General features: G+C 45.7%; 1 protein-coding gene and 1 non-coding gene across 3 annotated transcripts; both read right to left on the minus strand.

Moving 5' to 3' along the window:
* Positions 1-4,812: 4,812 nt before the first annotated feature.
* Positions 4,813-17,558, minus strand: ELAC1 (elaC ribonuclease Z 1). 2 transcript variants are annotated; one of them, XM_028525078.2, is made up of 4 exons: positions 17,437-17,558; positions 13,318-13,482; positions 8,068-8,535; positions 4,813-6,424 (listed from the first exon to the last, which is right to left on the minus strand). In XM_028525078.2, the coding sequence occupies exons 2-4, from the start codon at positions 13,472-13,474 to the stop codon at positions 5,958-5,960; spliced, it is 1,092 nt and encodes a 363-aa protein (XP_028380879.1). In that variant the 5' UTR covers positions 13,475-13,482; positions 17,437-17,558; the 3' UTR covers positions 4,813-5,957. The 2 variants fall into 2 exon arrangements, with proteins under 2 accessions (XP_028380879.1, XP_035866095.1); XM_036010202.1 differs by lacking the exon at positions 17,437-17,558 and adding an exon at positions 12,991-13,110 and having other exon boundaries at positions 13,318-13,409.
* On the minus strand, positions 5,223-5,325 carry LOC114507131. The gene has a single exon (XR_003685407.1). It is a non-coding gene; the product is annotated as a U6 spliceosomal RNA (small nuclear RNA).
* Positions 17,559-18,199: the final 641 nt, after the last annotated feature.

The raw sequence follows: 18,199 nt of genomic DNA on the forward strand, positions 1-18,199 counted from the left end.
ACTTTCTGGAAGTTGCAGGGGGATTTATTAGCTGGGAAACTCGATCCCTCGCCCTCCCCCTTTCACTTTTTTGTGGGTGAATTTAATCTTTGTACCTGCCAAGTCTGCTGGGTGTATAATTAGCACGCTGACATCTGAGCGACAGTGTTTCTCTGCTAGCTTTATTTAGGAGTGGGAATATTCTTTTTCTTCTTACTTTGGATAAACTTAAGAACCCTCCTCAGCTTCCTTGTTATCCTGGACACAACAGCTTTTTAATCCTTAGAATGTCCATCTGGACACAGAACAACCTGGGTCCACAGGTCATCTGGAGGTACTCTGTCCTCTAAGGTGTATACAAAGCTGGCTCACACCCTCCCCTGCATCCCCATTTTATGGGTTACTTAAAGGATAGCATCCCCCTTTCACTTTTCTAAAATTCCTGGGAGACCTAAGTCTCGAGGTCTCCTCTGACTCTTGTTCCTGTGAACTGTCTTAGTTCCAAATGGCCTCCCTCTCTCCCTCCTGCTGATCCTTTTCCCCCGTCAACCCAGCTACGGAATTCAGCACTTGTTCTTGTTCGGTGGGGTGGCGTTCAGGGTTGGGAAGGGATCCCCAAACACTATGCATCCAGCTGACTTCAAAGAAAGTTTGGGGGAAATAGAAGGAATTACCTCAAAAACAATGTAGCCACAGTAAAATTAGTATCTGATTCTCCCACCATTCCCTGCCCTGTATGGCACTCCAGACTCCCACGCCGGGCTTGTTCCCTCCCTCTGGCTCCAACATCCTTTGCGTAGCCAAAGCCAGCATCCTAGTCTCTCAGAGAGAGAAACTCCTTTTCCAGCCCTTTCCCTGATTCTGGATAACTGTCTTTGTATCTTAGGATACCATGCTAAAGCTTTAGAATTAGAATTTATAAGCATTTGTCTCATTAAGATCACAGGTAACCAATACTCTTTCTCCCCAGTTTTAGTTCAGAGGGTGGGGGTTTTTGTTTGTTTTTAATATTAATTGGGAAAAACTCCCTGGGAGAACGAGGTGTTGCATCTTAATAGAATAAAGGATGTCAAGGAAAATTGAACCAGTCACCACTATTTATTGAGTGCCTAATATGTTCCAGGCGCTGAGCTAGGAGCTAGGGCACCAAGGAAAACAAATCCGACACAGTTCTGTTCTTGTGAAGCTTACAGTTCTAGTGGGAAAGAGAAACATACACCAAACAGTCACACAAGCAAAATGAAAATATACAATGACAAGTGCCAGGAAGGTGGGGTGCAGGTGCTGGGAGAGGACTCTGCTACCGAGAGGGAAAGACTGGGCGGGCTTCCAGAAGGACGTGACCGCACAGCTGTGATCCTAAGGCCCCGTGGGGGTTAACTTGGGGAGAGGAGGAAGAGCAGTCCAGGTCCAGGGAGCAGAGGGGGCAGCCCACGCGACCCTGGGCACCGACAGAAACCTCTGGCAGACCACGAGAAGGCCCGCCGGGCTGGGGCTGTGAAAACGAGCGGTGCTGTGGGAAAAGATGAGGCTGGGAGGGCTGAGCATTAAAAAGCTTCAAGAGGAGGTGGGGGTGGGTGCTGGGCTCAGATTTACATTTTGAAAAAACCGAAGACCAGCAATTAATATGATTATTCAGGGTAGGGGTGTCCTACCGATGTGTGTGTGTGTTTTATGGTAATTTTTAAACTAATTGAATACAAACACACATAAGTAGTTCAAACTATCCAACAGTGCTAGTACTATTGGACTTAAAAAAACAGTGCTCCTCTGCCTATCCCTCCCCTTGCCCCTTGTGCCTTTCACTAGGGACGCCTTCCTCCACTCTTAACTATTCATCTGGTGCTCACTACCTGCCCCCCTTTAACATAATGTGCTTAAAGTGCGATTTACTTTCCAGTTCTAAATACTGTTCACTTCCTACTGTGGAAGAAAAGAACTTCTTGATTTTATCCCACGTCCCGCCCCACTCCCCTTAATTCATTTCTTATCCTGCCAACAGCAAATAATCAAAGCATTGCCAGCATTTCCTTTTTACTCTTCCCATAAAAGAAAAAATACACGGACTCATCACCTGAAAACCCCGTCCATTTGGAAGGCCAGAACCGGCACATTCCACTATAAATGTACACCTTTGTAAAGACAGAACTACCTTCGCTGCACATCTGTCATGAACATATTTGTAGCTGTGTGGATTTTTACCCCTTTGAGTAGAAACTACTAAATTTTTAAGCTGGCATAAGAATATTCAAGAAAATCAGTTGAATTGTATGTGCTGGTTGAGAGACATAGTAAAGTTACTTATCCTGGGAGGCAAAAATAATGTTTGTAAGACAGTGTCTTGGAAGAGGCATGTAAAAGAGGTCATTTGTTGAGGATGCTCTGTATCATCTATTGATGGAGTGACGAGACAGGCCTCTCACACTGCTGGGAGTGTGAGCCAGAAACCAAGTGAGATCTCTTTCTACTTCGGCATCCTTGTCTACCTAGATACTACTCTGAGTAACACTGACTTACACTTCAGTCTGAGGACCACTGGATCAGAAGTGGTGGCTGTCTGGGTGGTGGAATTAGGAGTAGCTGTCTTCCTTTTTTGAATCTTTAAAAAAAATTCTCTACCAAGCTATATGCTCTTATGATTAAAAGTTCATTAAAAGTGTCTTAATGAGGCATGAGTATTAGAAAACAGAACTCATTTGGGGTTTCGTTAGGTAAGTCTAAACACCTTTTGAGAACTGGAAAGTGCATATTTTTTTAAGCTAAAATAAGTGGGTACTTGTGGACAATTAAAGTCAGTTTAGTGGGATGGGAGTAAAAGATAGAAAACTACTGCAACAACAATTTAAATAAATTTTTTTTAAAAAGTCAGTGTAGGACAAAGAAAATACTAAGTGTAGATATGAAATTCATTACCTCAATAATTGTGTGGGTAAAAAACAAACATGATAATTTTGAGAAGTATTAAGGAACAGCATTTCTCAAAATACTAAGTGTAGATATGAATTCATTACCTCAATAATTGTGCGGGTATAAAACAGAAATATAATAATTTTGAGAAGTATTAAGGAACAGCATTTCTCAGTGTTCCAAGATGTTCCTTGGCAAAAGAGGATTCAGTGATGGAATAAACCCGAGCGTAATACTTACTCTAATCCTTGCAGAGTTACACAACCATAAACAGATTACAGGCTCCGGGAAGTCCAATATAAGCTTCGTTCTTAATCCTGGCTCCACATATTCTTAAGAGTGTATCCTACCACTAAGAACAAATTCTAGGCCAGCAGAGAGTCCAAGAAAAAAAATCTCAACTGCAGATGCCCTACACTTGATCCAACAGACCAGTTCACTCCCAAGTTCCCGTGGTCTCTGAGGGCGTGGCCCACGTACATTAGCAGCTCGATTCCCAGAGCACAGCTCCGAGGAACAGCAAAACCAAGGACCAGGCCACACACACAGAACTTGTGCAGGAACTATGTGTTTATAGGTGTTTACTTACCTATCTCTGCTTCTTACACTGTGAGCCTAGCCTGGAGATATCTTCTATTCATTCACCTCCTCCCAATACAGTAAAGCCTGTCACTCAGCTGGTCCTCAGTAAGTGGGGTACCATCAAACCTGGTCATTAAATTTGTTTTGGACAAAGTAACAAATGGACGAGGCACAGGTCCTTAGCTTTAAGTCCTAAAGTCTGCCCAGTCATGATGTCAGTGGGTGTTTCTAAGAATGTGGAGGCGACTAAGACGGTCCTCCCCCTCGAGAGCCCCATGCAGCGGAGGTGCCAGTGTTAGCCGTTCCTGCCGTACAGATCAGGTCGCACAGCAAGTGTCCAATAAATGCTTGTTTGAATGGAGCTCAGACACCAAGTTACACTTTCAGTCCGGTCAAACTCGGGTACTTTGGCAGGCCGACAGCCCCGAGCAGGGCCGAATCAGGCCCTTCTGAAGTCTGCTTCAGAATGACTGAGGTCTTGAGTACTAGACCCATTTTGATTACCTATACTCTAGGGACTCCAGAACCATCCAGGAGTCAGAATTTTCTACTAGAGAAGCCCCGGAACCCACAGGAATTTAGCAGTTTACACCACGGCAATATTTCTAAACATGCACCGGCAACGCTCTAGGTTCTTGCAGTGGGTGGTAGCAGGGACAGCACGGCGATGGGAGACTGAGGAGGGGGCTGGGCAGGGTCAGCAGGCCTCGGCGCCGTGAGACTTCCCAGCGCACCGTGAGACTTCCCAGTGCGGTGAAGTCACGCGCCACGCCCCTTTCACGCAGTCTCAATCTTCACAAGGATCTCGTGAGGGAGGTATTATTTTTCCCACTTTATTTACTTACTTTTTATTTGTCCCATTTTAGCGATGAGCAAGCAGAAGCTCGGCGAGAGTCAAGTAATCTGCTCCAGACCACACGGGTACCGCCGGAAGGTACACAACAGGGCCCTGAAATGAGGTCTTTCGGGCACCACAGACTGGTTTATGACTGTTTTTAATATGTACATGTATATATATATCACTGGGCACCAGGATAGGCCCACAGAACACACAGCATAAAAGGTTTCCCAAACCGATCTGATGAGGGAACACTGTTGAATGAATCAGCACTTGAGACTATCTTTCCATGTAACCCACTTTGAGAAATATTGTGGGGCGAATGAGTCAGAGGTACCCCAGGGAAGAAGGGAGGGGGCAGGCAGCTCAGAAGGAAAAGCTACTCTAGAAAGAACATTTATTAAAACTGTGCTCAAAGAATTATTAATAGGAACATGTAAATTAAACTCCGTTGAATAAATATCATTTCTTTACCTACAGATTCATAAGCTCCAGCTCATGGCTCATTTCTCTCAAATAATATTGGATACCAATCAAAGATAACCTTTTTATTCTTTCTTTAAAACTTGCAAATCCATGTGACACTCCAGTTCCAATTCATTCACTTCGCTAGTTCTTTAGGATTTGCTGTAGAATTTGATTTACCTGGTAGTTCAACTCATTATGTCATTCGACTTTGTAAAGTGTATTCACACTGGGGGTATAAGTTTTAATTTGCTATGTATCTCAACAGGCCTGCCATGTGTCCTCTGGGGTGAGACCATTCTCCATCGCAGCAGAAGGTGACCCCAGCTCTACAGGACCCAGCATCCCTGGCTCCGTGTGACTGACTAAATACCAGACGCTCTCTCCCTACCTCCCAGTCATTTTGGCAAGAAACATCCCCACAATTGCTTTTTTTCATTTTTCTTTTTATAAAAATATGGACTGCTTCATGAATTTACATGTCCCTCTTAGGCAGGGGCCATGCTAATCTTTGTTATCATTCTGATTTCCGTAAATGCGCTGCTGAAGCAGGCCATCCTCGTAATTTCAGAACTCCATCTACGGGAGTGGAATCACCCTCAGCTGAGAACCACAGGTTTGAAGCAAACCAGAAAGTCCAATAACACACTCATTAACGGATAAACATGTAGCTGGACCCTGCAGTCAGTATTCCAGCAAAGAATTCAAGATTTAACACGCCAACTTCAATCGTGCATGTCAAACGTCTCATTACACTTCTCTCTGTTCTGTTAATAACACGAACAGATTCAATACAAACTGCCAAAATACCATTTTTAGCCAAGAGGGCTAAGCCCAGCGCACTTTTGCCAATAACAGCAATAAAGCTGGACAGAAGCTAAGCCCAGGATTGCACAGGGCACATCTGAGGCAACAGCCACAGAACACGAAGTACAAGCGTACCTGAATAGTCTATCGTCTTGTCAAATCTGGACTTAAAAAGGATGCTAGCTTTTTTCTTTGTAAAATGATTTATTATCAAAAAGCTTGCTCCCTTTCAATCCTGAGTCAGTTCAGCAACAAAGCTCCATCATCATCCTTTTTAGGATTGTTGGGACCCAAATAATTTTAGACTAAAACAACAAACTTGACAGCTACTTCAGTAACATATTCAAAGACACGTCAGTGTGTATTTGGGAACACTAGTTCATTTTTTGATCGGAATGCCGATCACCATAAAATCTTCTGCTAGAGTCACTTCCTGGAAGTCGAACACTGATTCAGCTTGCTTTTTCAGTTCTATAATCCCATCTGCTTCTCCTTCTCTGGCCAAGGCAACCGGTTTGTACCTCTGACTGAAGTGGGTCAGAACGAGCCTCTTTGCCTGGCACAGCTTTGCAAATGCCGCCGCCATCCGCGGCGTGCTGTGGCCGTGCTCCTTCGCCTTGTCCATCTGGGAGTCATCCAGGGTGGCTTCGTGGATCAGCAGGTCAGCCTCAAAGCACAGCTTCACTCCTCCATCACCCACCACCCCGGAGCAGTCACCCAAAATGCAGATCTTCCTTCCAACAATAGGCTTTTTTAAGACATCTTGGGGAGAAATCGTAACTCCATTTTCCAGAACGACAGACATCCCATTTTTCAGCTTCCCGTAGGCAGGACCCGGAGGAACACCTGGTGATGGAGGCAGATGACACCGCGTCACGGGAAGGGGATTTATGACTTGTTACCACAGTCTGTTTCAACAGCACAGCAAACAGCACATGGAAAGGGCATCTAATTCTTTTCATAATTTTATGAATATTTTACTATTTGTGGAAAACTGGAGTATTTATACAGTGTTAAAAGTTCCCCGCTGGCAATGCTGCAGCACCGAACACACTCCCCAAGCACGTGGGTCGGGCAGGTTTTAAGCGCCTCAGTCCCGCAGCATCGTCCCACTGCCGACAGCGGCCTTGCTGCGCTGCGGGGCGCGGGCAGAACAGATGTTCAGAGTGCCGAATATAATATGTTCATCTTCGGGCAAAATTTAAGAATCCACTTAAATAATGACAAGGGACCTACAAACTGAGTAACTTAATAAAAAATTGTTAGAGAGGACTGTTTGGATCACAAGGTCAAGGAGAGTTTCAGGCAGTCATACATAATCAATCTGCATGCATGGGGCAGTTCCACATTTACCAAACTGGGCTTAAATCTCATATTAATCTAGAATAGTACCTGATTATCACTCTGGACAATACCTACAAACAAATAGAAAGTGCTTACTAATTCCAACATAGATCATATTTAAAGTTTCTCAATATAAGAATATTTCCACAGGTTTTCATTTATTTTTCTAAAGATCATATTTATTTACTCTAAGAGAGAAGGGAAGGGAGAAAGAAGGGGGAACATCGACGTGTGACATTGATCAGTTGCCTCTCGCACAACTCCTAACCGAGAACTTGGCCTGCAACCTGGGCATGTGCCCTGACCAGGAACCGAACCAGCAACCTTCTGGTTTGCAGGCCAGCACTCAATCCACTGAGCCACACCAGCCAGGGCTCCACAGGTTTTCAGATAATAAAAATGCCTTTGGCCTCCATTACTTTTCCTCATTATTTTGCTTTTTGTTTTAGTGGGGAAAGGAGGAAGAGGTTGAGTAAATCAGGAAACAACCAGAGGACACCATCGTGCTTTTTAGAGGCCCTGCACCGGCCATGCCAAGGAAGGCGGTGATGCCGGAGAGCTAGATGCTACTTCCAGAGGGACGTTAGGAGCCCCCAGGCATGAAGGCCTAGCGCGGAGGAGGCATGAAGCCGGGGGGTGGGGGCCAAGCCCCCCTTTGTGTGGTTGCTTCCTGTGGTGAACCCAGGTATGTAAATGGTTGAGGTGAAGAATTCTGAACACTGAATTAACTTAAGGTAGAGAAGGAAAACCCTGAAAGTAATTGGTTGCAGTTGCAAGATTAAGATATGGCAAAAATTCTCAGGCTAAAGATGTTACTGAAAACATATTTCAGGAGCAAGACATGAAAAAATAAAAGCCTAGACCTAAGACAACCACCACCGCCCTGTCAAACAGGAGCGTGTACACTGAAGACAGGACAGACTACGATTGTGCATCGGGGGAGCTGCAGAGAGGGGGCTTGGGTGTTGCCTGAACAGCATCTTTCACTCCCAGGAACTTCCCTCAATAAGCAAACTCTGGGCAAAAGAAGTAAGTGGAGAAAACGTCAGTTTTAGGCCTGGGAGACAGGATAGGAAGGTCACTGACACTTGTAAGAGCTCCAGTTAACAACGGCTTGACTGGTGAGAAGACAAAACAACACTTACCGAGGTCTTTCAGTTTCTGTGCATTGAGTTTACCTGGGCGCTTCTTCTCCACGACGGAAAACCCGAAGGAGGGAACTCGGTGAAAGAGGCGAAATGCTTTTACGACAAACTGCTCATCATCGACCAGGAGGTACGAGTTTTCTTCTGAGTCCAACAGGATAGTTCTCCCTCGCCCCTCTTTGGGAGAGCTGTCTGCGCCCTCCGGGGGGGCCAAGTCTTTCAGCTCTTCCGGCGGACACTGATCTGCCGTGGGCACCAGCTCGTGGACCACGTAGGGGAAGACCAGCTCCGTGTGGGAGAGCTCCATGGTTCGCCAGATAAAGTCCCGGAGCCCTGCCGGGCCGTAGATCTCAATGGGCTGCTTGGTGACTGTGGAGCCACTCTGCAGGCTGATGGTGCAGAGGAGGCCGGGGAGGCCGAAGAAGTGGTCTCCATGGAGATGCGTGATGAAGATCTTAGTAATTCTCCCTTGCAGTTGAGGGAGAAAAATAAAATTGGGAATTTTTCAGAAACAGAGGTCCATACAAAGCTACTGGAAACATACATAACAACTTTCATAGAAAGCAGTAAAATGAGTTTAGAGTTTTACTTGCCACCATAAACTTATTTTTAAAAGTATTTTTCTATATGATTCCAGAAGCAAGAAAGACAGGCTTTATTTTACTTGATGATTTTAATAAGACAACTTTTTTCATAAAACATCTTCAAATTACACAGTGTTACAATTTTCAGGGTATTTTTCTATATATCCTCTTGGGGGAAAAAAAGTTGCAATAAGGAAGTGCACCAAAATAATTACTGAAGTAACTAGATAGGCCTCGAGTCTGAAAAGCATCTGACAGTCACACTGCCCCCTACTGCTCCCTCTGAGAATAGCAAATACGTATTTCCAACAAAACAAGTTCCCCTGGCTCCAAAGGACTGGACCAGTGCCTGAACCCAAAACTGCCATTTAAGGAATCTCTGCACTGGACAGACATTAACTAACCAAGTGAGAGCCTGCACGTCTGAGTGAGGTTCACCAGGGAGGAGAAAAAGGAGGATGATGAGGGAGGGAGGGGCAAGTGAAGAGAGTGAAGAACGGAGAGGGAGGAGGTGGGCAAAGCAGTGCAGATCTGAGGGCGGCCCCCCTGCAGTGCTGTGTGGAGGCACGAGCGCCCCCCCCTTCACTCGGAACACAGCAGCTCTTTAGCGCACACTGGGTTAGGCAGGAACCTGAATCACCTGGTGGTGAGCCGAATTTACTGCTGGTATGTGTCAGGGTGCCACATCAGCATTTTTTTGAGATGCACCACAAGGCATTTTAAAAGTAACGATCACAGGGACACATGCTTAGTTTAACAGAGGCTTCTGGTCCAAGCTCATGGACACCCACTTCAAACACCTGCTACCATGAAAGAACAGGACAGTTTACCGACACCGCAAAGGAACAGGGAGAGTTTACGGTAATGCGATCTGTCCCGTGATCTCAGGGCAGAGGTGTTCTCCAAGCGAGTCTTCCAGGTACTGCACCAAGCCTGGCCGTGGCAGAGAATTGGGCAGAGGCTGATTCTGGACCTTGAAAACCCGCAGGAGGCATTCTAGAAGTTTCCTCCATGTGCTCCTTTTTATTTTCTCTTTTCAGTGCTTGTTTTTGCTGTTGTTGTCTTTTTTTTTTTTTTTTTTTTTACTTTTAGAACCCTTGCGTTTTCTCTTTCTGCTGCCCGCACTAAGTGTGACCTGAGGCCCCTGCAGGCGGAAGAACTACAAAGGTTGTCAAGTCCCGATCTCTGGGGGCCTCGAAGGGCCACGCCCCACGCTCTGGGCCCCTCCCTCCCTCCTGCAGAACAGAGCCAGACTGAACACCAGGACACTCTGTGAGCCCAAAGTAAGGGAGACAAAGTACGTAAGAAATTCTTCCCACAGTAGTCACAGTTTCAGGTGAGACAAACATTTCATTTCTCAAGAAACTTGATTTCAGAGGGAGAAGGAATGGCAGGCACGATCATCAAAGGTAAGAGGAAGCTACCAAATGAATAAGAATGCGTGAGTCCCTTTCACTCGAGAACAGGAAGGCACAGGGGACTGTGTCACTGCTGACAGAGTGCAACACTAAGCATCCTCTAAATGGCGATGCAGTTGTAAGTACCGCCCGAGGAAAGTGTCTGCAACACAGTCTTGTGTCTTGTATATGTTGTTCAGTTGAAAAAAAGCAGAGCACACAAAGTACAGTGTTTCCATTTATGCAAAATTATACACACACCTACACATGAATACACCTACCGCTATTGCATCTACACGTACAGAAATTTCACCTATGAGACATAGATTTAGGCTTTTCTTATTTATACTTTCCTGCTTTGTTTGAATTTTTACAATGAGCATGTATACTCTTTATAATTATTTTTAAGGAAAAGAAGGAAGGCTATGCTCAGTCTTCAAAATTATGACAGAAATAGACATGGCAAACCTATACTTATTTATCAGATGCTTACATATTAGGACCTTGAAAGAAGTATGTTTGGATACACACAAAGTACCTCCTTACGAAACTCATGACATATTATTATCCTAGGGGGCAGTACAATCTGAAAAAGGTTTCAGTGAATCAAATAGTGATGGGTCCATATTGGATTATTGAGAGAAACCAGTAACCTGCTGGTGTTTAAGTCCTTCTGTAAGTCCTTCCCCTTGAGTGTGAGTGGGGCTTGCGACTGGCTTCTAACCAGTAAAAGGTGGCACAGAGATGCAATGTGATTATGTGATGTTCAAAGACTCCACCTTGCCAGCAGACTTCCTCTCGAGTTTCTTTCTCCCTGCTGGTACCACTCCAAGCTCCCAAGAAGCAGAAAACCGCATGACCAGGAGGCCGCTAGGAGCTGAGGGCAGCGCCCGGCCTATAATTCTAAGGGTTCTGCTGCCAGTCTGCACGAGCTCTGGAGCATATGCTTCCCCACTCGAGCCTCTGGTGAGACCTCGGCCCCAGCCCATGCTGAGATTACAGTTCAGTGAGACCCTGAAGCGGAAACACCAGGTAAACCAGGCCTGAACTCCCTAACCCACAGAAATGATCAGGTAATAAACGCAAACAGGACACTAAATTTATCATCTGTTTTGCAGCATTACTAACTGACACAATGTTAATAAAAAGGAAAGACTTATCCCCATACCCAAACCTCTAGCACCCAAACGTAACAGTTTCTTGCTTCTACTTTACTCACCCTGACACCTCAAAGCCTACTCTCTAAACAGCTGAATGTCACAGCCTCATCTGGTCTGTGCCTACCCTGAGAGTTCTTGTGAACGGAACACCTGTGTGACCCAAGGGAACGAAGCACAGCACCTGCCCTCACCTCCAGGTTTCAGCACCAGAGGAATATAATTAGGGTTGAACTGTGTACGCCTCAAGGCCATGTGTCCCAAGTGATATTCATTTGTTCATTCCTCCAAGTGCTCTTTTCATGACGGAAGCATCTGTGACTTGTAACAATCCTTCGCTTCTTTACACCCTAGACATTCACCCCGCCGCCACCTCCTGCAGGCTCTGCAAGTGTCTCTTAGACTCTCTTCTTCGTCCCCGTCCCTACTTCCTGCTTCGACACCCCCACCTTCTCTCTCTCCTTTCAGATGAGTGCAGCTGCCTTGAAACTAGTCTCCCTGATGCTCTTCTCTTTCTACCAATACATCTGCCACAGGAAAACTCCGACCTAAAACCCAAATCAGACCATGTCACCCTCTTAACAGCTCCTTATTGCCAACAGAATAGGAAGGTTGAAACACCTTAACATACCGCAGAAGACTTCACAGTCTGCCCTCATTACTTTCAGCACTCTGGTCTCTCTACCCGAGCCAAGTACTCAGTGCTCTGGATGACTGAATATCCCTAACACATGGCTAGTAACTCCCTTACTGGTTGTTCAGTTGGTTCTGTGTTCCTTTAACATCCAGCCCTGCTTCTCTCCCCAGAGGAACTTTTATTCATCTCTTAGATCCTGGCTCAGCTGTCACCATCTCTGGAATGCTTTCTCTGAACACACAGATACAGACAGTGTCCCTCTCTTTCATACTCCAAAATACTTAGAAAACACCTCCATTATTCTACTTATCATAGCACATTATGACTGTCTGCATGTCAGTTTCCACCCACACACCCAGAGGTCCTTGGATGCTAGAACTATCTTTCAGTCATCAAATGCCATGCAGTGTGTCGAGTCAGAGGAACAGTAACTTTAGTCACGACCACTTGTCAAGACCCAGCGAGAGCCAGGCACAGTACCAGCTGCTGAACATGTTATTCCTGCGTTTACTGAGCAGCTATTTTCTAGGCAGTGCACAACTGATTGCTGAGCTTAGTGCAGGGAGACAGTGCACATAGAAACAACCATTTAAATAACGCCATTTGAGATACTGATGATGCTAAAAAGGTAACAAAATAGGATGAGGCTGTAGAAAGCCTGGGGTGAGGGGGACTACGTAGCCCCAGAGGTTCGGGAAAAGCCTCCGAGGAAACAGCATCTGAGCTGAGAGGTAACTGATGAGAAGGACGCAGCCATACAGAGAAGGGGTTATTGTATGAAATTCTCATGACATGCCTGTAAGTCGAGTTTTTACCCCCGTTTTCAAGATGAGGAAAGTAAAGTTTGAGTGTGCTGATCTGCTGAGGTCACAAACTGAGACACAGCAGGGACTGGAACCCAGGCCTGCCCACCTCTGGCCTAAGGCCTCCCATCACTGCGCCCCGCAGTCTCCGTGCCGCGGGGCCCGTGCTCAGTCCACTCCCTCCGGCCGAAACGCCCTCCTCCCCAGCCCAGGGCATCCCTTCTCTTCCTTCAGCAAGCCACGGGTCACCCTCTCTGAGATGCCTACCCTGATGACCAGGCGGAAAAAAGCATGCCCTCCTCTGGACGCTATCTACTGCCCTTCGCATTCTCCCATGACACTCACCTCTCCTGGGGGACATGAGTGTGTACACCGTGCTTTGGCTTGGGCAGTGCCCACTCACTACGCCTGACGGACCTCACTCCGTCCTCTACTCTGAGCCTCTATCATTCTTTGCTCTTAAAACTTACAGGACGAAGGAAAAGCAAATAAATGAACGAATAAGGGTCAGTTGGGTGCACCAGATGACTGAGGGTCTCCCAAACCTTGCCAGGATTCTAGCACTGAAGTGAGACGCAGCTGCCAGAGCTTCTCCAGAACGAAGGCCCAAGGAAAGCCAAGAAAAGGAAGAACGAGAGACGGCCTTAATGAGAGAGCCCAACGCACACTGACCTGCTTTAAGCTGGCTTTTCATGAGCTGCGTCTGGGTTCCCTCCCCACAGTCAAAGAGCCAGCACTCGCCTTCACACCGAAGCACCAGAGCAGAGGCACCCCGGGTCGGGGACGGGTACGCTGCGCCTGTCCCCAGAAACGTCACATCCATGGACATCTTCCACCCTGCAATGGAAAATCACCTACGGATTATTTCACATCACTGCTCGAAATTGCCAGAAACAGGTTGCTGAGAGATTTACTGTTATTTAGGGCAATGGAACTACTCTGCATGTGCAGTAGAGATAGACACATTATACGCTGGTCCAAACCCACAGAATGTACAACACAACGAGTGAATGAATCCTAATGCATACTTGAGTTAATAATGTATCAGTATTGGCTCGTCAACCATAACAAAGACACCACACTACGGGAAGATGTTAACAATAGGAGCAAAGGGGAGCGCCCACGAACTCTGGACTTTCCAAGCATCACTTTTTTCTTTAAGTCCTTCTAATAAACACTGAGCAGCAATAACCACCCCATCTGAGGCTCCGAGGTCTGTAGGGCAGTGCTCCGCAGCACTGCGGTACTGCCAAGTGAACGCCTCCCTCCCCTGAATGGCAGGCTCCATCCCTGGTTAGGATCTGGGTTTCTGCTATTATAAGGGATCAGCAATAACCTGTTGAGTGTGTAGATTTCTGCCAATTCCTGGCATCTCTCTCTTTCCTTTCTCTGTTTCAGGGAACATCTGCTATGTGCAACATACTTCTACAGTGGGAAAGTGCAGCAAATAGAATACATGAGAATAAACTCAAACTTACACATTAACAATTATAGATTATCCACACTAGGGCTGGGTGGAAAACAAAACTAAGTCATTTTAATAAAAAAATACTAAGATAAGAAAAACTGACAGAGAGCAGGATAAATATACAAAATTGCCAATAACTGCTCAGTCCTAGTAATAACAAGATAAAAATAGAAATGGGAAAATTCATAATACAAGAAAAAAACAACAAAAACCCTGATACAACAGAACAATGGGTATATACAAGAAATTCAATGAAGAATTCAAATGTTCAATAGGCATGAAAAGTGCTCAGCCTCTAGGCAGTCAGAGGAAATGCAAATTAAAGAAACAAACACCATTTTCCACACATCAGCTGCCAAATATCAGTGAAAACCAGTGCTAACCAGAACAACAGAAAATGAATACTCATATGTTACTAATGGTGGAGGTGTGAATTGCTATTATATTTTGGGAGAGTAATCTGGCAATATATATTGCCAATAATAATGATGTTGTTAATAACACACTTTAATCTAGCATTCCCATTTTTGGGAATCTACCCTACAAAAATAAAAGATCTATGTACAATGATGTTTATTGTGGTAGTTTTAAGGTGGCTAAAATTTGGAAGCAATCTGAAAAAAAAATAGGAAAACAATTGAATATTTTATTATACATTCATACCACAAACTACTTATTCTGTGGCTAAGTCAGGTCTGTAACTCTTGTCCTGGAGAGAAGACAGTGAGAAAAGTTACAGATGGCTACGGCATGATCTCATCTTTATAACAGAGGCCAAAACCCCTGGGTTTATATGAGACAGAGAAAGTCTGGTGTGGGAGATACATAGCATATTGTCAACACCGGTTGTCTCACAGGTGATTAAAATGGTGGGAAGCGGGGCTATTTTTTCTTTTAAACTTTGAAATGTTTTGTGGTTGCAAAAAAAACAGCATGTATTTAATTTTATGTTTCTTTAACATTGGTGACTTTTAAAAATGTGTCATAAGGCTGAGCATGCTTTTCTAAATACTAATACTATTCACCTAATCTTCCTTTCCACCGGGGATGCAGTCAGCTCCCCAGCCCCTTTGCATCAAACCTTCCATTAATAATTAAGTAGTTTAATCTGCGGAGGTTTCTTATGGGATCACAGTTTGCAAGGTAAATGAGAATAAACAAAAAGAAAATTAAAAATATTAAAAACTAATAAATGCTGAAGGAATTGTAGGATATAATTACTTTGCAATCCCTAACAAACAATGGATCTAGGCCAGTGGTACATAACCCTGGAGCATATTAGAATCGGCTTTTGAAACATCAATGATTGGGCTCCATCCCAGAACAATTAATCAGGAAATTCTGCTAGTGAGACATGTGTTTTAGTAGGCTAAAAAAAAAAAAATTCTTCCCCTGGGATCCTAATATGCAGTCAGATTTGAGAAACACTTAGTGAAAGGATAATGGAGAACAGAACTATAATGGACAGATCAGGCTGACTTGAACTCACTAGTGAACGAGTCGATCTTTAAAAAAACAAAAAAACTTTTTAGTATGTCAAGCACGTAGGAAAGTAGAGATCAGTACACTGTATTGCCGCATGCCCATCACTGAGCTTCAGTAATTATCAGCTAACTCATGGCCAACCTTACGTTGGCCGGCCACATCCCCTACCCGTCACCCAAGAATACCGGGTAAGGGGTACTGGGCACATCCATCAGGAAGCAGGTGCTGTCTGGCTGCCTCTCTCGTTCTGATGTAAACAGCCACTAACGATCCTTGCCAGGATCCATTATTTCATTAGACATTGCCAAAAAGTGGTATTCTCTCATTCCTTCTGCAGTAATTAGCTGGCATCCTTCCGTAATTCCCGGGTCAATTATTTAGTTACCCTGTGGTGCAATTTGTACAGAAGAGGTCCATTGAGCAATCTTAACACCACAAGACAGACAAGACCTTATCTAACTCCTGATGTGAGACAATGTGAAGGGCACAGAAACCCTTTTAGGTTTTCTTGCCAAAAAGTTCAACCTGAATCTTTTAAAGCTGTTATCTAAATACCATTATATTAAAGGATACAGCTGGGGGAAAAGAGCCAAATCCAGTATGTAGGAAATTTTCCAGGACAAAGGACTCGATTTAGTCAACAAGTATGAGACTTGGCGGGGGGGAGGGGGGGGGGGAGGGGTCAGGGGAGGTAGTTGGGGGTTGGAATAAAGTGGGAGGGGATCAAGAGATGTTTGGATCCTGATTTGGAGAAACTGATAATAGGGAGAAAAAGAGATTTGGGAAAATGGTAAAGTGTAAATGCTGAGTGGGTAGAAAATAACATGAAATGCTTATTAGACTGCTACTGGCCTTCTGTTTAAAAAATGAGTTGTGTTTTTAAAACAAACTAACGGATGAAATGGTACATTTAGATTTGCTTCAAGTAATTCAGTGAGGGTGGGGAGGGTAACAGATAAAACAAGACTGATCATGACTTAGGAATGCAGTACCACTACCTTATTTTCCTCTTATGTTTGAAAACTTCCATAATAAAAACTTACAAACGAAATAATAACAAACCACATAATCAAAACCCCTCCACTAGGTCAGGAAGTAATCAGAAATTAATTTATTTAATCAGTGGTGCATGTTTTGTGACATGTACCATTCTAGGCACTAGTTATTAAAAGGAACCAAACCAGATTTGGTCTTGATCGTCTTGGACAGAAAAACAGGGCTGGCTTTCTTAAGACTATGATCCACTTAGGACCAAGTGCACCTTCCATCAGGAACACAGCACACGACAACAGTGTGCCCCTCTGGGTCAGTGGTTCTCAATCCTGGCTGCATATCACAACTACCTGGTGATTCTGGGGCCTGAGCATTTGGAAGGCTTCCCAAATGAGTCTAAGGACTACCGGGTTGAGAACAGGTGCCCACCCTGCGGCCCCCAGGGTGCAGGTGGGGCGGACCCTGCCATCCCCCACTTTAGAGAAGAAAAGAACCGTGGCCTGGAGAGATTGGGTGGCCAAGGCAGAGTCAGGACCAGGGGCCGGGTCTCCGGCCACTAGTGAGCCCAGGCTCTCTTCCAAGTCAGTGTCAGAGTCCCTAGAGGATGGGTGGGCGGCAGCAGGAGCGCGGGGGAGAGGAGGCTCCCGCCTGCGGGGGTGTTCGAGGCGCCTCTTCGCTCCCGGGCGCTCCCCGGGCCTGGGCGCTGGGCGCGGGGCCCGGGCCGCGAGTCGGAAGGCGGCGCGCGCCCCTTGCGGGCGCGGCCCAGCCCACACGGCGGCCGCGTGGGAGGCCGCGGCGGCGCAGACCCCGGCCCGACCCCCTCCGGCGCGCCCTGCCCCACTCACCCACTCCCCGGGGCCCGCGGCGAGAGCCGAGGGAGCCACAGGCCCACAGCGAGGCCCAGCTGTCCACGGGGCGGCGATGGGCGCGGGCGGAAGTGCGCCGCTGGCCGTGTCCGCGCGCGTCCGCTCTAGGACGCCGGAGGTCCACGCTCGGTGGCGCCCACCCGTCTCTCCGGCGCGGGGAGTCTATGTTTGATGCTGAGAGTATCTTAAACATGTGTCGTAGTCCCTGGTTTGGGGAGCACACACTGAAGTTGGGATAAGCTGTATCAGGGAACAATCAGCTAACAAAGGAGGGAACAAATGAAAAGGCAGGAGGAGGGATAAGAATACACAAAAAGGGGATCCGTAGCCATGAGATGAGTTAAGAAAGATAGGACCTGAGCTGGGTCTTGTAGGATGGTTGAGACTTAATGTTATAGTAAAGGAAAAATAAGGTGGATTTGGTCACAATGGGTCTGATTTAGCATACTAATAAACACCGGATGTCACAAAGAACTTGAACTTTATCCTGATACTTCTTAGCTAAGAAGTGCTCTAAAGGACACAGATCATCCCACAGCTAGATCTTGATAACAACTCAGCTTGGGGTTCCCCGCAGCAATACCCTCCGCAGATCTGCCCCTTCCAGAGGTTCATCGCTTGTTCCTGCCCACCCACCAAAGCTTAGAGGTTATTATATCTTCAGAGAATAGTGGATAGAACGTTTGTTCATTTTTACAATTTTTCATTATGGTAAGTTTTGTATGGTGAAAAACGTACACAA

Source organism: Phyllostomus discolor, chromosome 9 (genome assembly GCF_004126475.2).
Source record: "Phyllostomus discolor isolate MPI-MPIP mPhyDis1 chromosome 9, mPhyDis1.pri.v3, whole genome shotgun sequence".
In the NCBI taxonomy this organism is placed as follows: Eukaryota; Metazoa; Chordata; class Mammalia; order Chiroptera; family Phyllostomidae; genus Phyllostomus; species Phyllostomus discolor.

Coding starts and splice junctions, on each gene's coding strand:
- ELAC1 (XM_028525078.2), bottom strand. CDS start 13,474: ATGTCCATGGATGTGACGTTTCTGGGGACAGGCGCAGCGTACCCGTCC. Junction 8,536..13,317: donor GAAAAGCCAGCTTAAAGCAG/GTCAGTGTGCGT, acceptor CTCAACTGCAAG/GGAGAATTACTAAGATCTTC. Junction 6,425..8,067: donor ACAGAAACTGAAAGACCTCG/GTAAGTGTTGTT, acceptor CTCCATCACCAG/GTGTTCCTCCGGGTCCTGCC.